The sequence below is a fragment of the Onychomys torridus genome, chromosome 14 (genome assembly GCF_903995425.1).
Source record: "Onychomys torridus chromosome 14, mOncTor1.1, whole genome shotgun sequence".
Lineage (NCBI taxonomy): Eukaryota > Metazoa > Chordata > Mammalia > Rodentia > Cricetidae > Onychomys > Onychomys torridus.
Window position 1 is genome coordinate 69,757,579 of NC_050456.1, and position 24,763 is coordinate 69,782,341.

General features: G+C 50.8%; 1 protein-coding gene across 2 annotated transcripts in view; it reads right to left on the minus strand.

The window, feature by feature from the left end:
• Positions 1-24,763, minus strand: part of Itpk1 (inositol-tetrakisphosphate 1-kinase) — a 141,042-nt gene that overhangs the window by 45,808 nt on the left and 70,471 nt on the right. For both annotated transcript variants that reach the window (XM_036205994.1, XM_036205995.1), the window contains exon 3: positions 9,901-10,026. In XM_036205994.1, the coding sequence (XP_036061887.1) occupies positions 9,901-10,026 (126 nt within the window). The remainder of the gene's footprint in view (positions 1-9,900; positions 10,027-24,763) is intronic.

Consider the following 24,763-nt stretch of genomic DNA (forward strand, 5'->3'; position numbering starts at 1 on the left):
AGAACAGAGTGGCCTGCAAGATCACCTCTGAGTTCCTGGTGGCCACAGGCTCCCGGCCTTGAACTTGCAGAGAAAAACAGGTCTCGGGAGCTCCGTCAGTCTGCAGTGGTGCTACTGAACTCTGGGAAGGCCAGGGGTCACTCGGGAGAGGACACTGAGCTCCTGGCCTGCACATGCAGCCTTCCAGCCTTCTAGTTTCCAACAGGCTCCGGCCGGGCGAGAACAGGGGGCGCTCTTGTTACCAGACGCTCTAACCTGGCATGTGGTGCTGCAGACAATGGACCCAGTGCCACACACTTTGGGCAAGCTCAGAGGTGTACACCTACTCATGTCACCAATCTCTGCCACAGGCAGCACGTGTGGGGGGTGGACAGTGGGCTCTCTCCTCCCCTGGGGCAGCCTGTAAAGATGAAAACGGCACTTGGTGGTCAACTCGAGGTCATCAGAAAGAGGGCCTGCAAAACATCATCACTTGTCTTCAGAGACTCCCTGTCATCACGGGCCTGGTCCTGCTTCCTCCTGGTCCTTACCCTAACTGGAGCCATGTTCCTTTCTCTTCTATCAACATGCTTTGTCCGCATCATGCCTGAACACACACATGCGCACACACAGGCACACATTTGGGCTCAGTCCATGACGCATGTGCTGTATCTACCTGGTCTATCTAATTTATTGTGGTTTCTGGAATGTGTTTTGTTTTTTTTTTTTTTTTTGAGTCCTGGCACACAGCAAGTACCCAATTTGCTGAATGAATGAATGACTCTAGCAGTCATTTGATGACCGACTGATACACAAATCAGTGGAGATTGACAATGGGGTAGAGGGCAGACCTGGGGCTGGAGGGCCGAGTCTGGGGATGTAGATACCGTCCACACAGACATGCAGGGAGGGGCCTCAAAGGATGACCACCTTATTCTTCCTTCTGTCTATTCCAAGAGGACTAGCTTCACACTTCCTGGGCTTAACATGATTCGTTTACATGAGGTCAAAGGAAGCCAGCCACCTTAGCTTTACAACTGTAGCCCACATGGGTGGTACAGACACAAATCAGCATATAGAATCCCTACATAAGCAAGGAGCATGGAGACAGGCACCACTCTGCCCCGAGTATGGTCATGAAAAGAAGCCAACAGAACCCATCCCCAAGCCCAGAGAACAGACCCCTTTGGGGCTTTGGTATTCATACCCACAAACAGCACTAGCTTTCCTGACCCCAAGCTTTCAGAGTTGCCAAAACCCTCTTCTAGATCTCCTAGCATCTCACAATCTTCCTCCTTTAGTCCCCTGAGTATTAGGGTTACAGGTGTGTAACCCCTGTAACAGAAAACATACTAAGAAACGTTTTGGGGTTTTTGTTTGTTTGTTTGTTTTCTTGTTCATTGGACTTGAGACAGTTCATATATCCTATCTCGCCACAAAGTCATTATGTCATTAAAAATGACCTAGTGCCAAAACCACAATCACATGCCTTTAATCCCAGTACTTGGGAAGCAGAGGCAGAAGGATCTCTGTGAGTTCAAGGCCAGCCTGGTCTACAGAGCGAGTTCCAGGACAGCCAGGACTGTTATACAGAGAAACCCTGTCTGGGGGGGGGGGGGGATCACAGTGGGAGCCGGAGATGGCTGTTAAGAGCTTGCAGAGGACCCAAATACAGTTCCCAGCAGCCATGCCAGGAGGCTCACAATCACCGGCAACTCCAGCTCCAGGGAATCCAACACCCACTTCTGGCCTTGTGGGCACTGCCCAAAAAAAGCACAGATACACATCTAGACATAAAGACGGCAAGCAGTATCCGGAGGCATAGCTGGTCCTCACAACAGGGAATGTTTGAGGGTACTACTGTATCTAGCAGGTATAGACCAAACAGGTCACTAAACATCCTGGCTGGCATAGAACAGGCCCCAACAACAAAGAATTACCCAGTTCCAGATGCCAATGGTACCGCAGCTGAGACACTGTAAGATAATGGGTACAAAAGCTCTTCTTACGGACTCTAGAAAATATTTCTTGGTGTTGTTGGATTATTTTTGAGGCAGCATCTCACAGTCTTCCTCCTTTAGTCCCCTAAGTATTATGGTTACGGGTGTGTAACCCCTGTAACAGAAAACATACTAAGAAACGTTTTTTGGGTTTTTATTTGTTTATTTGTTTTCTTGTTCGTTGGACTTGAGACAGTTCATATATCCTATCTGGCCACAAAGTCACTATGTCATTAAAAATGACCTTGAACTGGTTCCTCTGCCTCTACCTCACACGTGCTGAGGGTATAGGTGTGTACCCTTAGGTTCTATAATAAACACATTTCTAAAGTTCAGCATGTACCAAACCTTGAGGTAAAACATTACATGTCAGGACTCCGGTCCTGGGCAGTTGGGTAGAAGTGCTTAGGTCTTCTTCCCGCAGTAGGCAGGGGACAGGGACTGGGGGTGAGTAGCGGGGAGTGCCTGCTACCAACCAAAGGCATTCAATGGTGTTCCCTCCCTCGGCAGAGAGGGCAATGCCCAGTCCCTATGCCTTGGCTCAGCCTAAATAAACAATGGGCAGATTGTGTGGCCATCTCCACCACGGGAGGACTGGCCTTGTGACCCAGACTTGCAGTCATTGAAGTTGGCCTCATGGTCACCCCAGTACTGAGTCTGCTGCTCTGGGACTGGGATGGACTCAGTTTGAATCCCTTGGCTTCTGCCAGCCTGTGTTTCATCAGTGCATGGCACCCGCTGGGTCAGAAACAATCCAAGCCACTGAGCCACTGACCCTCCAGCCAGCTGAGGGAAAGGGAAGAGGTGTCCACTGGCTACTGTCTGAAGTAAGGCCCTCAGGCACATGTGAAAAGAATATAAGCTACAACCCTAACCTGCTGCTTTCCAAACCCTGCTGTCCTGGGCAGGTGACAACTTCTTCGATTTTCTTGCCTGCAAAATGCATAATTAATTCTATTATCTCAATGACTGAGATGAGGAAGAGCTAGAGAGAGACGAGCCAGGCCCCAGGCAGTGTGTCCACATGGTACGTGACTAGGCCAGGGCAGCCTCTGCAGTAGAGCTGCTGTGACAATACACGGTCTTTGCTGGGCCCAGTGCTCTGACTGACCCCAGAGGCCACATACAAGCCAACAGCATCTCAACTTAAGACCGTTACACAACTTCTTGTGGGTTTAGATGCTGGCTTCCTAATGGGGCTGGAAGGCCAAGAACAAGGAGACCTTTGTCCCTAGCCTTTAGCCTTCCCCTCCATCCTCCAGCAAGACACAGACCCTCTGCTGGTGGCTGCTCATGCTCAGCACTGAAGGCTGTTGGGTTTAACTCCATGCTTATGGTGCTACTACATCTGTACCTGAGGGTAGGTTAAGCTATGGCTTGGGAGGTGTCAGCCCCACTTAGGAACTAGACAGGGTTGATCCCAAGGTCACTGTCGTTAAGTACCATCCAACATGTTCCCGTGTGGCAGGCAGGATGGCTGGGATCCACATGGGCTGACTAGTGAGGGGCAGAGCCAGGAACAACAGCCAAGTCCCTCTGACCACCTCCTCTCCCTGACCCTGCCTCTTAGGCTAAGCAAGGCCCCATTTCCAAGGTCCCCTCACAGGCATGCCTCCCACTAAGGGACAGTTTCATAATCGCTGCCTCGTTGAGTCCAGTCACAATAGAGAAGTCATAAGTCGGCTGGGGCCACAGCTAAGGCTGGGAGCAAAAGGCTACTGTCAGTGTGGTAACAGTGTTCCCAGAAGCATGGCGGAGTGCTCCAAGGTGCCACAGGGTCTGCATGTGCTGCTATACACCAGACACCAACAGGGAAAGTGACTGATGCCTACACACACACACACACACACACACACACACACACACACAGCCAGCAAAACACAGCACTCATTCCAGGGCAGGCACTGTTTCAAGCAATAAGCACATATTAATTTGTCTAATGCTAACAAAAACCTTATGGGTGATTTTAATTTTTAAAGGGAAATGAGTCCTGAGCTGAGCTCAATCCCTTGCCTGCAGGGAGAACCTACTGAGATCAGGCCTGAGTTCTTCCACCTTTTCAACTCCCTGACACAATCAGTCATCAGGGCCTGCTCCAGCATCTGAGGTCCCAAATACCCAAGGGAGACTTGGCCAGCTGGCAGGGGAGCCTTGAACACCACGCTCTCTGCCAGCCACCAGAGGTTGGCAACTCCACCATATCAGAAGCAAGCTGTACCCCCTGCCTGAGTCCAGATCCACCTGCTTCTTGTCTGTTGCCTCGGGGCTCCTACAGCAACTAAACAGCTCTTGGTACCTGATGGAGAGCGAAGGAAACAATACATGGGGTGAGGTGGGGTGGAGTGGGGGGGGGAGTGGATATAAATTTGCTTCCCGAATCCTTGGGATGATCAAAACGTTCTTGCCTCAAAACTACATCCTGAAGACCCACAGGATGTAGCCAGTGGTGCAGCTTTTGTCTTGTCCTGGTGGCTGAGGGAGGAAACACTGGACTATAGCACACTTGGGGCTGAGCATGGAGCCCTGCTGGGCCTCCAGCATACATAGTCTGTCTTCAGCCCCAATATCCAAGCTCTGGTGACTACCTGGTGTCCTGCCTGTTCCAAGTTTACCTAGCACTCCTGAACAGGGCCTCTCTGCCAATTAATCTGACCTTATTATTACCATCATCTTACTCTCTGATCTTTCTGCATGAGAAAGTCTAAGTTCCACAGCCTGGAACCCAAACTCTCTTGAGCTGTGGCCCTGCTGCCCTACTCTCCAGCCTGCTGGCTCTGGGGCACATTCCTCCATACAGGTCAGGCAGGAGCACCTACCCCCTAAGCCTCCTTGCTGCCTCCTTCTTCCCTGTTCCTAGCCATCCACCAGAGCTAAGTACTCCACCCACCACTGATCTATAGGGTCCATTCAGCACCAGGCTAGATCCTCCCCACAGTCCTAACACATTGTCAAAACACGGGCATATTTGAAATGTGCCAGGTGCAGAGGGTAGCGGTGAGAACAAAGGTCATGGGAGCAGGTGGCCCCGGGAGGGTCAACAACTGATGCTGAGTGGGAAGCAAAGGCCAAGGTGTGGGGAGGGAAGGGCTTGGGACAAGAGCGGAATCTACTATTGGAAGGAAGGTGATCCTCAGGAAGGGGATCCTGGCTGCAGGAAACGCCTGTACAAAGGGTGGGCAAGAGTCAGGCCTGAGTAGCTGCTCTGGAGGGCTAGTGTGACCAGGAACACGTGTTCAGAGCCAGGCAAAGTGCCTTAATCCCTGCCTTTAATCCCAGCATTTAGTAGGCAGACACTGGTGGATCTCTCTGAGTTTAAGGCCAGCCTGGTCTACATAGTGAATTCCAGGACAGCCAGAGCTATATAATGAGACCTTGTCTTGAAAAAACAAGTAACAACAATGTCCAGGAATACTAGAGACAACTGACCTCCTTCCAGATGATCAATATGGAGAGGAAGGGCTGGGGAGTTGGGTGCTCACCTTACAATGGATGAGAACCTGAGTTCAATCTCAAGAGCGAGCAAGAGAGAGAGAGAACAAGAGAGACAGAGACAGAGAGAAACAGAGAGAGCCAGCCAAGCATGGCAGCATACACTTAAAATCTCAGTGTTGGGGAGGCAGATCCCTAGAGCTTGCTAACCAGGCAGTCTAGCCTACTTGGCAAGTTCCAGGCCAAAATTCACACACATGAACTCATACACACGAACGCATGCTCATACACAAATGATGGGGAGAAAACATCAGTTTGAATTCAAGCTTCCCTTTAACCTTATCAGAGACTACCCCTGGAAGAGCCGCGTGCCTGGTGGGTGACAACCGGCAAACTACCTGGGCAGATTCTGGAGTCCAGAGGCCACCGGTTCCTTCCCTTGCAGCCAGGTGGCACGGAAAGTGGCGAGACAGAGGGTTGCTCTTACTTGCTTAAGGAGAAGCCTAGGGGCCCCAGGGTCCCTCTGTACCAGTCACACCCACTGCCACTGGCCTAGGAGGCAGGGCCCTCGGGGACCTTTGCCCATGTCTGTGCACTGATAACAAAGTCTCAGGAGTGGGCAAAGGCGCCAGACTGCAGGCTCCACACGACCCTTGAAACAGAAAAACAACTGACTCATCCCCGTGATCCTCCATTGCGAGGCTAATCCAAAAGGAAAACTGATTGGGAGTGGTTTCCATGACAACCAGCTTGCATGACCTGCAATAAGCACCAGGCCCACATCCTCCCACCTGCCTACCTGGACACAAGGAAGAAGCTGGCTGTAGTTCCAAACCTTCCTTCCGTGAGGACCAGGGGCTCAGGAAGCATCCACCGAGTATTAGGCTCTAGGGCCATCAGGAACATCTCCCAAACTCATCTTTTCCCACATAGGATCCTACAATCTCCCCTGGGGACCTGAATACAGATGGGGCCCTTTTGGCAGAGCCCCTTCACTTTGCTCTGCTGTGCATAAAACACTTAAGGTGCAGTCACAGCATGATCAAGGTCAAGGTATCAAAGCCCAGGTCCATGTGGCTCGGCTTCTGACCTTGCACCTCTCAGGGAGAGATGACCATGTCAGCGCTGATAGCCCCAAGTGCCATGCCCCAAGAGATCTAATCCCTAGCCTTCATCCTGAGTCCCTCAATCTGTCCTAGGCTGGTGTCATTGTCCCCTGACTACATACACTCCTGCTTACCTCCCGGGGCCTCTGAGGAATGCACCCTGATGCTCTTTCTCAAAAGAGTTGGTCTCTTCCCCAGAAGACACGTCCTGGTCTTCATCATGTATCTGGCTTCTTGCCGAAACTGCCTGCTGCGGATTTTCCCCAGAAATACCTCGCTGAAGGTTACCATCCCAGGCTAGGGGCCAGCGATGTGTGTGCTCTGCAGATGGCAGACTCAAAGACCCAGCCAAGACCCTCTCTCTGAGACACCCCACAAGCATGTGTTCCCCAGAACACCTACACCTACACCTACAGCAGCTGTGGTACCTGCCCTAGGCTGAGGGCTCTAGTGTGTCCGGAGAAGAGGGACGGGTCAGGGTTACCCCTACGGGGACAGTGAGCTAACTACTGACCAGGCCATGCCTTTACAGAAAAACGGTACTGATGGGTGTGAACAAGGGTGTGGCAGTGGCTCTCAGGCCACATTTGCTCTAGGAAGAAGGCACCTCCTCTTCCTCCTCCTCCTCCTCATTATTATTATTATTATTATTATTTATTTTAAAGAACTTTATCATCGTCATCATCATGTATATGGCTATTTTGCCTGCATATATTGTCTGATGGGCCTGGTGTCCGTGGAGGCCAGAAGAGCGCTTTGTATTCCCTAGAACAAGGTTCACAGATAGTTAAAAGCTATATAACTATGTTTGTTCTGGGATGAACTTGGGTCCTCTGGAAGAGCAGCCAGTGCTCTTAATCTTGGAACCACCTCTCGAGCCCCAGAAGGTGCCATCTTAATGATAACAAATTTATACCATTGGGGTCACATGGCCCATGGATTTGGAGGCCCCACCTTCTGTGTGTTTACACACTGGAGTCCTCCCTCTCACGTGACGCTGGAGAAGTGTCAGGGAAGGGGGAAGAAGATTGCCAGCAGTGATTCCAAGGGCACTTGATCACTTTCTACCTGCAGAGACACCTGTGGAGGTTTGAATGAGAAGTGTCCCCTGTGGTCTCAGGCCTGTAAATACTTGGTCCCCAGTCGGTGTCACTGGGGAGGTTTAGGTGGTGCAGTCTTGATGGAGGAAGTATGTTGCTGGGGGTGGGGAGGAGCTTTAAGAATGAAATGCTGGGCTGGAGAGATGGCTCAGAGGTTAAGAGCGCTGGCTGCTCTTCCAGAAGTCCTGAGTTCAATTCCCAGCAACCACATGGTGGCTCAGAACCATCTGTAACAAGATGTGGCACTCTCTCTCTTCTGGCATGCAGGCATACATGATGACAGCACATTGTATACATGTTAAATAAACACCAAGCGCTATGGACTCTCCCTCTGGAACCGTAAGCAAAATAAACTCTTCTATAAGTCACTGTGGTCATGATGCTTTATCACAGCAACAGAAATGTATCTAGTACACTACCCAGCCTGTACCCGCTTCCTCACCTTGAGGCAGTCCCGTTACATGTTGGTCCAAGTAACATAATAGAAGGTACTTCAGACCAGAGCCCACACAGAACGACTCTGAATAAATACCTTCTGCTGGGGTCATCACTGCCCTCTTTATACCTGGTCTAGTATTCCCAGACAAGGCCTGGCAGGGTCCCTGCAAGGTACCAGCACCGTCCTCTGTGGGCCTGGAGACATTTCTGCCTCAAGGGTCTACACAACTACCCATGCTCTGATGTCTCCCCAGAGAACCATTGCCTGAAGAGCTGTGGGCTTGGGAATGCGACCCTTAGGGTCCTCCTAAACGACAGGAGGCATGAGTGAGGAACGAAGATGGCGGCTGCTTCACCAAGTGCCCACAGTACTGAGAGGATGGTGGTGAAAGCATGTGAATACCTGACCACTGAGAAGTGGTGCAAGAGCCACCCACAGGGAATAAGCAGAGGCTTCCGGAAGTCAATATTGAGCCCTGCCTCTGCCACACCCCACACGCCTCTGTGCCTTGTTTCCTGGTTATAAAACAAGGCTGATGAGACCTGCCCTGAGGGATACAGAGATGAACTAGGCTCAGGTTGGCTGCTTTGGGGGCTAAGTCCAGGCCATGGAGTGAGGGACGGTCAGGGCAAACTTTCCTGCCTTGCCTCACTCCTGAGAAGGGCTTGAAGAACCACCACACAGCAGACACCCAGGGAGTAAGCACAACACATTCCAGCAGCGAGCACCCACCAGGACTGAGCCTGGACGCACTTTCCATCACTGCCCGGCTGCCCCTCCCTGCAAGTGCTCATTTTACAAACAAGAAAACGGGGGGCCCCACAGGCGGAGGGGAGACCATGGCCACAGCCTCAGCCTATGAGAAGACCAAGCTCAGCAAATGAGAGGGGCTTTATAAAGAGGCCCTCGGGGACAATCCCTACCCCAACGCGGCCACCCCTAGAAAACGCATGCGGGAGGCAAGGAGTAGCTGCAGCTGGTGGGAAAAGACATTCCACAGCATGAGGTCTCCAGGAAGTGGGTGAGAGCCATTCGATGCTCAGGGGGCCGAGGCCACCAACCCTGAACACGTGGCAGAGAGGAACACTGTCAGCAGGATGGCTGCTGTGTGACAAGAGTCCCTTTGTCCTGGCAGAGGAGAGGATCTCCAACCTCCAATTACAGCAGATGGAAAGTGCTGGTTCAAGCACCCGTGCCCCGGGGAGGCCCGGGAACAGCCACCATTTCAGCTGCATTTCCGCTGATAATATGACTTTGTTTCATGACCCCCGAGCTGCCTGCCAGAGAAAAGAATCGTGTCTGTCCACAAAAGAGGACACATGGGGCAAGTCAGCAATGGCAACAGCGGCAGTTGTCACGCCACATGAAAACCCTAAGGTGACAGGCAGATCACCCAGGGGTCAGGACCAAGCAGGGAACATCCCTCAGGCCCATGAAAACTGTCAAGCAAGGCATACACAATATCAAATTAAACAATACAGGGGCTTTCCACAAACGCAGGGCATGGTTCAAAGGCTTTCAAGGGACTTTTACCTTGACCCCAGGTGCAACAGAGGCATCCCATCCTGGGGCAAAAGCAGAATCAGCAGCCAGTGCTGAGCACACCAGCCCCGAAGACACAGAAACCTTACCTGGGCTCAGCAGCACTCTGACCACAAGCAGGACATCAAGCCTGGGTTACACGTAAGCCTGAGGTCTGGCCTGCAGCTGAGCACTTGCTCAGGAAACCACAGCTTGCCAGTGGCAAAGCCATTTCTCCAGAGGCCACAGCTCTAAGCTGTACAGCCAACCTGGCCCTCCCCCAACCCCCACAGACCCCATAGCCAGACATCACCACCCTCACTCACTTGGAATCTGTGCACCAATTCCAGAGACTGGCTGTCATTCTGATCAGCCTCGAGGATGACATCAGTCAGCTTGTGGATGATGACGTCCAGGGGGCCCTGCTCCTCAATTGGCCGGCTGAGGTTCAGCTGCAAGGTGGGAACACATAAGAAGAACTTCAGTACCTAAGCCCACATCTGGGACCCTGGAGCCTTGGTAGCACCCCAGACAGGAAGGGGCTGAACGGACAGATTAAGAGCCCAAGGGCCCCACTACTCATCATTCTTGGTAGTTGAGGATAGACTCCATGTTTACATGTAGATCTCCCAAAGGCAGAAAACTTATGAGCAGGGGATGCCACACACTAGCTGTATGGAGAAAGCATTTATTGAACATACCTCAACTGCCCAACCATCTAGGAGAACCAGAAGTTGGAGGGATTGAGAAAAATGACCAGTCACCCAGTCAAAACTCCATCTAAGCACATATTCTTTCCCTCTAAGGCCTAGGCCGAGTGATGTTCTTGACAAGTCTAGGAGTCGCTGCCTTGAGAACCCAGGCGCTAGCATTCCACCCAGAAACTGGGGTGTGTCACTGACAGAGGAGGGGTGCAGGAGTACAGAGCCGCCTGTGATCAGCTGAGCACTGCGTGCGCTGCTCCACTGGGGAATGTGTTTGCTTTTTCAAGAAGACAGGGTTGGGAAGATCAAGCCTCAAGGGAGCCAGAGTGGCCAGCTGATAGTCAGCATCACCTGACCCCAAGCCAAGAGCACCTGCCAACAGCCAGGCAGCCTGACACCAGGCTTCCTGATGCGCCAGATGTCTGCCGCCAGCATACGGCCGCCACCACCTGCAAGGCTAGACTCTTGGAGGCATGTTGACGCCAGCACCTGGCTGACCCCCCACATAGCCTCAGCCAGGCCAGAGAAGGCCATCTCCGCCTCACTTCCCACCCTCAACTGCAGCTAGCTCCAGGATTCAGGGCTGGCTGTGCCTATGTCATTTGTGACACAAGACAGCTACAAACAGTCATTCTGAGGAGACAGCAAGCTAACTATCTGTCTCCTTTTATTTCCAACCACTATGGGAAAGGATATCCACAAACAAAGCAAGGGAGGCAGGGACTTTAAAAAAAAAAAAAGTACCTAGGATCTGGGTGGGAGAGGTCCACTAAGGAAGACCTAAGACAACTGATCTGAAATCCCCACCCACCCTTTATCCTCTGCCCCATGTCCTCTCTGTCCCCTGTGGTCACAGTCTCAAAAGTCACCACCACACAGCTGCTGTCCTCTGGCAGAAGCATCCCTAGGAGTCCTGGTGGAAGGCCAGAAGGAAGGCAGGTCAGGACTCTGGTCCCTGCACCTGGCCATCATACCACCTTCAGTCCCAGGAATTCTGCATGGCCTACCAGCCATCTCTGTGGCTCCAGGTACATTTTGTTTCCCCTGTCCCAGCAGGCCATGGACAGTGGCAGTTCTTCACACTTGGTTATAATACATATTGTGTCTTGTCAAGCCCTCAGGCCCTGCTCACACCTGTTGCAGATACACCCTTCTTTTAACTTTTTTCTGAAAGCCTTTGGAATGCACCAGCTCTCTCCTGCTGTCCTTAATTCCACTTTTTATTGTCTGCCAGGAGAGATGTTAAAAGGTCACCCCTATTTAAAGAAGAAAAGTACCAGAGACCTCCCAATGAGAAATCATCAAGGACTATGCTTCCCTCCCATGGTGACAAGCTTGTGTACCAAACAAAACAAATACAGCCAAGACACCAGACTGGAGCGAGGAAAGGATGCAGCCCAAGTGTCATCTGCCATTATCTGAAATGGTCTGGCTGGTTTCAAACTTAAGGTGACCCTGACTCTGCCTCCTGGGTGTCTTCTGAGACCTCACAGCAAGGCGAGGGGATGGGGATGACCTTCCTACCTCCTAGGACCAGAACACTGAGAACCTAGGAAGGAAAAAAAAGGACCAACCACGTTGTGTAGCTGGAACAGACTGAGGCTCAGCAGAAATGCCAGTGCTGGCCCCTAGCCTCAGTTTCCCCCGAGGAAACAGAAAGGGCCTCTCTGGCTCTATATGCTGATTCCACACTACATTTTCATCCAACCCCAACAGGATTTGAAGGGAAGTGAAGTAGCTACCAGAACAAGAAGAGGCACCCAAGGAGCTATAACCATGCCTGGGTTCCACGATGGCAGGCACCACAAACAGAAGGCCAATATTTTCAGATCATGATAAGTATGAAAAAAGAAGTGGGTCCCAAAAATGACAGCGGGCACATTCCCCAAGTCCAGTCAGAACTACCATGCAGGTCTCCACATCTCCAACCCTCCCTGGACCAGGTACTAGGGAAGGGGAAATAATGTCAGAGCCTAAACTGGTAGGGCATGGTTACGATAAGTATTGTTGCTTTAGACGTCAGGGGTGACTCTTGGGCCACTGGAGTTTGCAAGAGCAGGAACCAGCCAGAGAAAAGCCAGGGATCCCCTGAGGATCAGGGAAGGAGGTGGGCATCAGCCTGAGGCCTGTAGACCTGACAACCAGGGGCTGTTTGGAAAATAAGCTCCCTGTGTTCCTGGCTGCCCTGCAAAAGGTAAACAGTTGAGTCTGGAAGCCAGCCACCTTCCTTTGTGTATTTTCCAAGCATTTTTATGCCAGTTAAGCCCTTTCACAAGAACAGCAACTTGGGGACACACATCAGGCCTGATGTGGTTCCACTCTGCAGCATGGCCACCACCTCCTGCCATGGCATATTCTCATTCCCTCTCTGTCTCTCTCTCTCTGTCTCTCTGTCTCTCTCTCTCTCTGTCTCTCTCTCTCCTCCCCCCCAGGATTTCTCTATGTAGCCCTGGCTGGCCTTGAACTCACAGAGATCTGTCTGTTGCTCCTCCAGAGCCACCACACCCAGCAGTCTTTTCTACTTTATAGCTCAAGCTGGCCTTGAACTTGCAGCCAGCCATCCTCCTGATTCTCCCTTCTGCATGTCGGGGTAACAAGTGTGTGCCACCATAGCTGGCCTAGCAGTAACATCTCTGAGTTGTATAAGTGGGTCTTTCTGCTTTTCCTCAAGTAGCTAGAGAAGCCACCATCAATCTCAGGGGATGTTGTCCTGAAAGAACCTCACAGAAATCTCAGTCTCTCCCCACTTGAGAGATGGGTCTCAATAGAGGCCTGAACAGTGAGTAAAGTGAAACCAGACCACCACAGACGGGATGCTGCAAAGGAGAGGGCCCTTAGGAGAGAATCCACCATAGAGGAGGGGACATTCAAGAGAGTGACTGCAGACTTCAGAAAACGGCACAAAGTCCAGTCTCCTAGATAGGGCGAGGGCAGGGCTCGGATAAAGAACTCAATGTGTGTTCACCATTCTGTTTCTCTGGCTGCCTGGCTCCCAGAACATTCCCAGAGACTTCCTGTTCTCCCCTTGGAAGGGGTGTGATCTGTCCCTCTCCCTGGGTGTTAAAGGCATCTCAATGAAAGGCCTGACCATGGGTGCTCCACTTCCAAGTCTCACTGTGCTGGACAAGGTTCCATGCACACCCAGGGTTCTGAATTCAGAGGGAACAAAGAGCCACTGTTTCCCTCACTGACAAAGGCAGTGAGGCTCATGAGGGAGGCGGGGAGGGCTGGTAGAATATGGGACAAAGTTGGCAAATCCCAGTGGCCCTTGAGTCACCGCTGACTTCCACAACAATAATACTTAACATCATCATGTCCTACCTCGGATAAAGTCCCAAGCTAGGTCCTGACACTATGCCTCCATCCCAGATACCAGCACCTGGAACCAGCCAGAGATGTGAGCAAGGCTACTAAACCCATCTAACCTCATTATCTCGGGGTAGCCTAGACTATACTGAGCTTGTTTTCCGCATTCATAAAATGAGGATGCTCTCCACATGCGGCCCAAGGCTGTGGTTCTCAACTCATCTTGCAACAAACAGGAAGAATTCATAGGTCTCTCATCTCACCCACACCCACAGGACCACCCCTGACTTCCCTTGCTTCTCCAGAACAACTCTCCCCTATCCCCATATGCTGTGGATGCCCCTTGGGGGTTCTTCACTGAAAAGCATGCCCCCCAGCATGGGGCCATGGAGACACAGGGCTGCTAAGCAAAACCCATGGCTTCCTAGATGGGAAATGTTCCTGACTTCAAAGTTCAAATGTTACAAACTGAGGCTGGAATGGGACTAAGACAGGGACAAGGACTGGCCTCTGTGGCTACCCCCTTCTCGGACCTTCAAGCGCCTAAAGAAACCTCACCGGCCTGCAGCGCACACAGCTGCTGCTTACATGATCAGACCCTGCTCGTTACAAGCGGTGATTTAAATCCCCCTCAGAGGAACACTAAGGCAACACACTTCCACACGCACGTTAACGGTGCTTTGCCGATGAGTATGGCGCGCATGCTCCATAAAGGTCAGCTGTTATCTCCCTCTCCTTGCTGTTTGTATTATGACCAACATCAGACCCCCAGCCTCTGGCTGTAGCATGTCACCAGAACTCAGCACGGGTCAGAACTTGAATTCTGCAGCGCCAGGGTACTAGCACTGGCTCGTATTAACATCCTCAAAGTGTGTGCTGCCACACCCTCAGCTCTCTGTGGTTGCTAATGACATCTGTCACCCACGCGGTGCTTACGGGAAGCTACACACTGTGTTCCTAACAAGCACTGAGCACATGGGGTGCAGATGAAGACACTGAGTCACACAGAGGTTCCGTGACATGCCCAAGGGCATGGAGTTTCATGGCATGGAAACCCAGGTTTCTCTCCTGCTGACACCAGACTTCTGCTCACACCAAAGGGTGTGCGGGGTACCTGGGGTTTCTTTTGCCTTTCCTCCCTGCAGGCGGCCCAGAAGTGGTGTGTTTTCAGCTGTGACTTCAAATGGGATCCACTACATCAAAAGTTTTGCCTTAAGTCAAGGCTGAGTGGGACAAATGGCCCAGATCAAAGGCCTGATGTATATCTCCATGCTCTCTGAGAGTCCTGGGATCTGGCAGAAGAGCCAACCCTGAGGTCACAATATAGTAGACAGAGCGGGTCTCTCAATCTGGGCCTCTAACAGATAGATCCCAAAGTAGGGGCAGACAGTAGGGTCTCTCTGTGGGTTTGATTCCAAAAGCAGTCTGAGGGAGGACATGGGTGCTTTCTGAATAAGCACCCAGAGGAGTGTCACGTGTCCCTCAGTCAGGCGCTTGAGTCTGGCCACCCAAACCTGTAAATTAAGCCAAGGAAGATATTGGTCATACCAATGGCCTCTGCCCCAGATGAAAGAGGCAGGCTGGTGCCTGTATTCCCCGACCCAGTTCCCTAGTGACTGTTCCCGGGGACTAGGGCAATGGGAAGCAGCAGCAATTCAGTTAAGGCAGAAGAGCAGACAGCATTGCACCCCAGAGGAGGGCTAAGACAACGAATGAGCCAGACAACCATAGTGCCTCGTGGCACTAACATTTGAGGAACTATGAACCTACTGCAGGCAAGTAGCCAGGCCTAGCTTGCTAGGCCTGCCAGAGTCCATGCTCTGACCCTAACATCTCCAGCAACATTCTGAGAGATACAGAGCCATCCAGCAGCATGGCTCAGTGGTTAAGAGCATTGGCTGTTCTTCCAGAGGACCTGGGTTCAATTCCCAACACCCCCATGGCAGCTCACAACCATCTGTAACTCCAGTTCCAGGAGATTCAACAGCCTCACACGGATACACATGCAGGCAAAACACCAATGCACATAAAATACAATAAAATAATTAACTGACAACAACAACAAAAAGAACTGTATTGAGCATCTTCATTCCTGCAGTTACATCATCACATACATACAAGTTACCTTTTCAGTTAACTTTTAAAAAATGGAATATAAGTCTCTTTCCTCTTTTTTATTAGTTGTTTTTATAATTTTATACAGTGTATTTTGATCATTTTCACACACACCCCATTTTCACACAGACACTCCTCCCAGATCTATCCCCAATCCCTACCCACCCAATTTTATGTACTCTCTTGTTTTTAACCCACCAAGTACAGTCAGTCACTCTAGGATATGTGACCTTCCACTGAAGGGTGACCAACCTACCACAGACCACACACTCCCCCCAGCAGCTATGGTGATATTTTATTTGTACTGAAATGTGATTTTATTTGTGTGGGGCTTTCTTTGTTTTTTGTTGTTTTGTTTTTTTTTAAACCAGAGCTGGGGACCAAACCCAGGGCCTTACACTTGCTAGGGAAACACTCTACCACTGAGCTAAATCCCCAACCCCGTGATTTTATTTGTATGTTAATAAAGTTGCCTTGGGGTCAGAGCAAGCTATAGCAGAAGCTGGGCTGTGGTGGTTGCATGCCTTTAATCCCAGCATTTGAGAGGCAGAGCTAGGTGGAGCTCTGTGTGTTCAAGGATACAGCCAGCATGGTGACACACGCCCATCTCAATACCAACCACAGAAGACCTGGAGGTCTGTACAGACAGGCAGTGATGAGGTCATGTGGTTGGGTTTACAACCAATAAGAAGGCAGAACAGAAAGTCTATAAAAAAGACAGGACACAGGAAGTAGGCCTCTTACGGAGAGGAAAGACAGAGCAACAGTGAAGGGTAAGGTTTTCAGCTCTCAGCTATTGCTCTGACCTCTTGGCTATTAACTCTGTATTTGGCTCTGTGTTTCTTATTGAACAAGACAGTTACATCTACAAGCAGCTATCAATTACCAAGAGCTATGGGTGGACTTTGTGCCCAACTCCACTCTTCATGCTAGGTTATACAGCTTGAGCTTGGTGAGTGCCAGGCAGAGAAGAACTTGTCATTTGTGAAGAGAATCCATATAGTTCTAACCAACAACTGGTCAAGCTAGCGTGTAGGGGAGACTGGCCAAGACAGTGATGGGTGGAGCCACACCTCAGTTATGCAAACTTCTTACTTGATATTTAAACCTGAACTTCAGGTCAGGGCCCTGGAGATGGATGGACTTTAGAGGGGCAGGAGTGGTCACTGGACCTCTTTCTTCCTCTTCCCCATGTGGCCACAAAGGATAAATCTTTCTCTACTTTTCATATTACTCCTTGGTCTAATTGGTAGGTGGGTGGGCAAACCTGGCTTGTTGGGAAGCGAGACTCAGACCCTGAAAGCTCCAATATCATTATAGTCATTTCAATCTGAAGGGGAGGGAGGGGCTGCAGAGATGGCTCAGAGGTTAAGAGCACGGCTTGCTCTTCCAAAGGTCCTGAGTTCAATTCCCAGCAACCACATGGTGGCTCACAACCATCTGTAATGAGATCTGGTGCCTCTTCTGGCCTGCAGGGATACATGCAGACAAAATACTGTATACATAATAAATAAATAAATTTTTAAAAAATAAGATAAATTTTTAAAAGAAATAAACCTAAAGAGGGAGGAAAAAATAATAGCACTAAGCAGCAAAGGAGGATGGCTCGGTCTGAAAAGTGCCTGCTGCGTAAGCATGCCAACCTGAGTTCAAATCCCCAGACCCTATTACAACAGCACACACGTGTAACCCCAGGGCTATAGGTAGGAGCTTGGTAGACAAGCAGATCCCCGCAGCTCACTGGCCAGTCAGCTTAGCTGACTAGACAACCCCCAGGTTCAGTGAGATACAAACTCAAAAACAAGGTAGAGTGTGGTCAAGGAAGATAGCTGATGTCTACTTCTGGCCTCCACATATACCAGGACACAAACACAGATATACACACAGATACATACCCAGAAAAAAAGAGAGGGAGGGAGGGAGGGAGGGCCAGAGCAAAGACAATTGACAGTGTAATTTTTTGTTTTGTTTTGTTTTTCGAGACAGGGTTTCTCTGTGTAGCTTTGTGCCTTTGCTGGATCTCTCTCTGTAGACCAGGCTGGTCTCCAACTCACAAAGATCCGCCTGGCTCTGCCTCCCGTGTGCTAGGATTAAAGGTGTGCGCCACCACCGCCCCGGCGACAGTGTAATCTTAAGAACCGCAAAAGCATAGCAGGCCATGGTGCCACACATCTTTAATCCCAGCACGAAAGGCAGGTAGATCTCTGTGAGTTCAAGGCCAGCCTGAGCTACAGAGTGAGTTCCAGAACACCCAGGGCTATGTAGAGAGACCTATCACACAAAAAACTAAACAAAAAAAGAATAGCAAAAGCCCAGTGCCTGAAGGCCAAATTAAAGAACAGGCTGAAAACCCACACACCATCCCCTCTGTCTCAGAAAGCCCATTCCTAGAAGTCTGAGGAAAATGTCCACATGGACAAGTGTGAAGACCCAGACCCCCTGTGAAAAGATTGTCTGTATGACAGTGGGCATGCCACCTCAGGGAGACTTTCAGAAGCCGCTAAGATGGCAGCAAAGCAGTCCTAGTGGAGACGTAACTGAGGAGACAGGAAGGGTGATGGGGAGGAAGGCAAGCTCCGCTTTCTGGGACACAGGGCAGCACAGCACCCTGGCTCACAGCAACCAGGTGTAATGACCTGGGAGTAAGTGGTCCGCGTGCCCGCCCACCAACCCACCTGCCCCCTGCCCCCCAGGAAGAGATTTTCTCTTTCCTGATGGCCCTGTGGCAGGTGAAAAGAGTGTGTGAGGGGTGGGGTGGGGTGTGGGTGTGTGTGTGTGTGTGTGTGTGTGTGTGTGTGTGTGTGTGTGTGTGTGTGACTGTGTCAGTCCCTAGGACCTAGGTCACCTGACAATCCAGAACCACACATCTTGACTGATATGGCAGGAAGTTCCCTACCCCATTTCTTTCATCATTTAATGAGACCAAGGGCGTGTTAAATGCTAGCAAATGGGCCCCGGTGAGGTTTGGGTAGGCTTTTAAAACTATAGTTACAGTTTCGTATCTACACAGAACACAGCAACAGAGATTTATCCTGCAAGGGAAGAATACTTCCTCATCTTTTAGAACCATTAGGCTGAAACCTTGACTGAACAAGCCACACATGAACCCGGCTGTTCTCCAGCACCCAGGAGAGCTGCCGGAGTCCCCTCCACCTGCCTATAAGTCCCTTGATGGCAGCCACATTAGCCAAGTGGGCTGTTCATCTTGTTACTCTACACAGTGGTAACCCTGGGCTCAAGACAGCATGAAGGGAAGTAAACCTTCCCTCTGTCCCCAGGCAGTCTCTTCCTGTCCTGAGGAGAGGCACACATCACAAGCTGGCGAATAAAGATGGACAAGAGCTGGCAGATCTGTACCAACATGCAGGAAAGTCACAGGCTACACCCCAAAGTCTAGATGTCCTCTCAATGTATGCTGGGACTGGAGAAAGAGGCTCCTGGGGTCCTCCTGCCTCAGCTCCCTAACAATTATCTTCCTCCTGAGCCACCTCAGGCATGAGGTAGCCCCTGCCAAGACGAAGGGCACGGCACCAAAGGATCAGAGGGTGGGGCTGAGTGTCTGAATGCACAGGCCTAGGCCAGGGGAGTGCATCCTTCATCCTCAGATCAGCTTCCTCACTTGCAAAGCAAGGATAAGGACATACCCTTCCTTCCATCCCTTCCATAGCACACACCAGAGCCCAGACATCAGGCAATCCCTGAGCAGAGCCAGGCCACCACGCAGGCAGCAGCAGGGATTTCAGCTGAGATCACGTGAGGCTAGATTTTCTCCTAGCTTCTATTTAATTCTTGTTGGCTGTCCGCCAGGACAATCCAAGCAATCCCTTCCCAGAACCACAGGAGCCTAAGCCCCATACCAGGTGCCGAACTGAGCAAATCACACATATTATTTCCCCTAATCTCCCAGTCTGGAGCAGCTGAGGTCTGGGGACCATTCATTTACATGTGAGGTGAAGAAGATTCCAGAAGGCAAAACAATGAGCTGAGATTGGACAGCCAGTAAGCAAGGCGGGTGGCCACATTCTGGTTCTGTCCCTGTGCTCCAAGAGGCAGTTTCTCAGATGGGTGTTATCTAGACACTTTTCCTGGAAGTGACAGGCAGTGACAATGTAGCCCAAGATTATGTCGGAGGCAGTTCTTGCCACAGGAGTCTCGGCCAGTCTTATAGCTCTAGATTCTGAAACTCCAGTAGGAGGAACTGACCGCTCTAGCAAAATGCTATTTCCTGATCCCTCATTAGGTTTATAATCACTCCAAATTAATAAATCAAATCTACCACGAAGGGATGTGGTGGGATATCAAACTGCCATAGAAAAGCTTAGGAACGATCCAGAGAGTGTATGAGCAGAGGGAGGCTACAGACATCTACCTGCCTATGGCCATAGCATCTCAGTGTACCCCCCAAGGAATTGATATAAGTGATAATCTCCTCTGTGGAGAGTAACAGGAGTCTCTATGGGACCAGATGAGATGAGTCTTCTCACACTATGCTATGCTACTTGGGAGTTTCAAACCAGAGCAGTATCTTGCTTCTCTGACTTAAAGTTAAAGCAAAACGCCCTGGGTTCAAATCTAACCAGCTGCTAATATCCATTGGACACCTGCGCTTGGCCAGGCCTACCTGTAGGCACTGCACATGAATTACTTACTGTATTTATGAGACGGGGTCTCTCACTGAGATCTTACCATGACAGTGGTGGCCTTTGGATCCTGGTGACTGGGACTGTGATTGATGAAAGAGGGCAGGCAGCTGTAGGCAGTGACCTTCAGCCCATCTAAGCCTGTTTCCTCATCTGTCTGATGGAGCCCTGGCATCTGCTCCTACATTCCTCACTAGACAAGGCAATACTGGAAAAGCTTGCAGGCTCTCAGGAGGCCCCATCAGTAGAAGATGCCAGCTTGAGTCCTGGGGCTTCTCTGCTTTCAATTCCTCTAACACCTCATTAGTCTCAGTTCTTGGGGGAGCCACCACTTCCAATAACAAACAGGAAGTGTCAGGTTCGGGTTCAGGGGCCTGGGCATGATGCCGGCTCCCAGGTACCCTCAGCCTCCTACTTTAGAGGGACTGATACAGTCTGGCTTGGCCAATCATTGCCCACTGTGAGCTGTAAAAGACGTCTTGGCCTGTTTCTGAGACCTCTCCAAGGTCAGGACTGTGTCCTGTTCTCCCTCCAGCTTGCATTGTCTGCTTATAACAGGGCAACAGCAAATATGCACTGAATGAATGAATGTCTGGGGACAGGAGAGATTTGCAACATTGTCCCACCCATTCATCACGCCACCCACCCATTCACATAACAACAGGTACGGGGCACTTCCACAACCGCCACTCCAGACAAATGTTACAATGAAGCCTGAGAGGGATTAGGTCAGTCATAAAATGTCACTGCCCGGAAGGGACAGGCCTAAATGTTTTCTGACCACAAATCCTCCCCCACTTATCTTCCTTGCAGCCCCGCCTTCTGATCTTCTGCCTATATTCTCTCTGTAACACTCCCAGATCTGGACCGCCAAGCTGGGCTTGGGTGTAGGGAAGAAAGGGATGCCTCTCTGTGGGTCCTACCAGAGAAGCACCCAGTTAAACTCTCCAAGTCCAAAGTGTCTCAGGAGTTAGTGGAGACTCTGACCTAGCAGGGGAAGAAAATCGCAGGATTCTCTGGGCTACAGAGCAAACAAGGGTACTGCAGTCACCTGGTTCCAGCCCCTTAGGAAGGAGACGTGGCCATGGGGTCACGACCCATAGTCAAGAGACCCAGAGAGTTTCTAGGGCTGCGTTCACTGCCACACTAGCAGCTGTGACCCTGGAAACTAAAGGAGCCAAAGACATAACAGAAGAGGCAGGGGGACTCGCCATGAATGCAGCTCTCTGGCCTAAGTCTTGTCTCTCCAAGCAAGCCGGGAATATCTGGGGACCCTCCCTCTCAGCATCTATCTAGAAAACTAGACAGCCCTACACACATACAAGAAAGGGGAACAGAGGAAATACCCAACAGTCATTGAGACATTAGCTCCTTCACCATATCCGACTGTCACAAAGTGAACACGTGGGTCGTGGTGAGCATTTCTGAGCTCCTGGCCAGATAAACTTAAGACTGGGCCATATAAACTCCAGTCCATACAAAACTGCCACCTTCCCTGCATTTTCCACTGTGGGATGAGGCTAGATGGCCCAGATTCCCACATCCCTCCCAGAGGCAAACTGCAATCCTCCCATTCACTTGCGTGCTCGGCAGCCTCACACAAGCCACACTCAGCCTAGCTCACTAGGAGGTGCAGAGACTGAGGTCAAGGGGACACCCCACACAAAGGGACACACGTTTGTACTCGGCAAAGCAGACTGGAGAACGTGCACGATAATAAGCTGGAAGGGTGGCATGTACCCACCTGACGGTCGCTAAAAACATCAAGTGCTCACTAACAGCAGGCCTCTTTGCTTCAGCCCTTTGTCTAATGTGTATATAATAAAAGAAACACACCGATCCTTCCCGAATCGTCCCCAAAAGATGCTTCTTTATTCTGTTCTAGTTTTCCCGAATCCTAGGGCCACCCCTGGATGGCTGCTTTGTGCTGCTCAAGCCAGCTCAACGCAGCAGGGAGAAGGGTGTCAGCAAAGAAATACGGTGAAGCCAGGGCCGCCAGGGGTCAGAGTCAGCCAGGGGTCAGAGTCAGCGTACTTGGTGGGGAGAGCAGACGCTCACCACAGAAGGCCCGATCCAAGAGGAACTGACGCCACAAAAACAGTCCCTGCAAGTCCTAACCTCCATCACCCCAGAATATGGCCTTTTCTGAAAGAGCCACTGCATATATACTCAAGATGACATCATTTTCGAGTGGGGTGGACCCTCATTTCAAAAGAACTGCTGCCCTTGTCAGAAGGGGACATTTGGGTATGTGCACACTGGGGGAAGAAAACAAGTTGACCATGAAGGCAGAGACCGTGGTGGCACATCTGCTATCAAGAAAGGAGATCCACCAGAGCTCCAGAGGCTTCAGAAAGGGCCTGACACAGATTCCCCTCTGCCCTGCAGGAAGAAGCACTGCCTGAACCCTGACCAGCACTATGGCCTCCTAAGCATCAGGACATCCCACTTCTGTCATTTAAGCCACTTGGATGGTGGCACTTTGTCACAGTATCCCTACCAAGCAAATAAGGGACCCCCCTAAGGAGGCAGCGCCCGAGGGAGACCCGAAGAGAGGGATCCAGGTGAGATGGGGGCATCTGAGTGTCTCAGAAGCAACATGGTGAGCATGTAGGAGTGGGGACGGAGAGATGGGGGTAAGGGGCAGTACAGGAGCGAGTTCAGAACCGAGCAGATACGATTAGCAGTTGGCTAGCTAAGTGTGGTGGTACCTATCAGCCTAACACTTGGGAGGCGAAGGCAGGAGCATTTTCTTGAATTTAAGGCCGGCCAGTGCAATATAGTGAGACCCTGTCTGAAAAAAAGAGTAGGTCAGCGAGATGACCCAGTGCTTCCCACAGGAGCCTGCTGACCTGAGTTTGACCTTCAGGATCCACAAGGTCGAAGGAGAGAGCCAACTCCTGAAAGTCAGTTTTTTACTTCCATGTGTACTCACGCACGCACGCATGCACACCTACATCTGTGTCTGAGCGTTTTGCCTGCATGTCTGTGTGTATGTCTGTCTGTGCGCCACAAGTGTGCTTGGTACCGAGGGCATGGTGGGCCTCCATGTGGGAGCTGGGAATTGGACTCAGGTCCTTTGCAAGAATAGTAAGTGCTCTTAATCACTGAGACCACTCTCCGGACGTAATTATTTCAAATAAAAAAGTGTTTACAAGTTAGTATTCCAAGGATGGTGGGGAGATGTGGGTGGCTCAATGGGGTGTTGGACAACCCCTGTTTCAAGAGATGCCTCTGGAAGCTACATGAACCAATACATGAGCTGTGTCAATGCTGTGCCTCAGGTAACACATAAGCACACAATGCTGAGAGCTGTCACTTTTATGGCTCTGTGGAAGGTGGAGCTCAGGTAAGAACCTCAAAACCGTAATGCTGTGAAGGTGGCAGTGGGCAGGTGTCCTTGGTTGCAGCCTGGGGTCTAAACCCAGAAATGAGGCCCTAGACCTTGTTCTGGGTCTGAGGATTTGGTGGTATGAGAACAGCTGCCCAACCCCATCTTGATCCTCACTTCATGCTCCAGACCTCCCTCTCCTCTGCCCTGGCTTCAGGCCCAGGATGCCTTTCTGTGCTGACAAGGGAAGGAAGACAGCTCAGTGTCTCAATGCCTCCTTTATCTCCATGTTCCTCCCAGAATGGCAACTGGCAGCCCCCACCACAAGTGGCTAAGAATTCTCCAAGCCCAAAATAATCTCCTTGTACCCTCTTTAACAATAAGAAGCAGAAACTTGGGAGTCTAAGTTACAAAGCCTACACAGATTCCTTCCAAAGCCCTGGGTGGTATTCTTTCTATATTCATTTCTTCCCCGTCCAAAGACAGCATCCCTTGAGGCCATTTCCAACCTGGTATTTCGTATAATATTAAGGAGTATTAAAGGTCTCTAACAGGCTGGTGCACTAGAGACAGGCAATGCTGAAACCTGCCTCTTCACCTGGGAGAATTCCAGAGAATGAAACAGAATTCAAAGAAATGTTAGGATCCAACTAAACCCTTTGCCTCTCTGCCTCTTGAGGAGGTAAGGATCCCTGTGGAACACACACACACACACACACACACACAGTGCTGCAAGAGCAGCTTGAAATCAGCCTGATCCTAGATAACTTGTATCACCCTAGCTCTAGCTGTGACCTTGGCAAATCACTAAGATTCATGGGGAGGAGTGTGTCTCCTGACTGTGATGCACTCTACAGCCATGAGACACTGCCTGGTAGCTCAAGGCTGGGTATCCTAGGAAGCCAGTCCCTCCCTCTTAGAGTGGACTTGGGGCCTTTGGCAAAGGGCCTGAAGGGTTCTATCTCACTGGGCATCAGTGTGAGCCACTAAGAAGGCTCTGACCCAGGGAAGATGACAACAGATGTGCTTGTAGCCTGGACTGTCACGACAGGCTAGGTTTGAGGTTCTCCAGGTCTCTACAAATGACATCTGC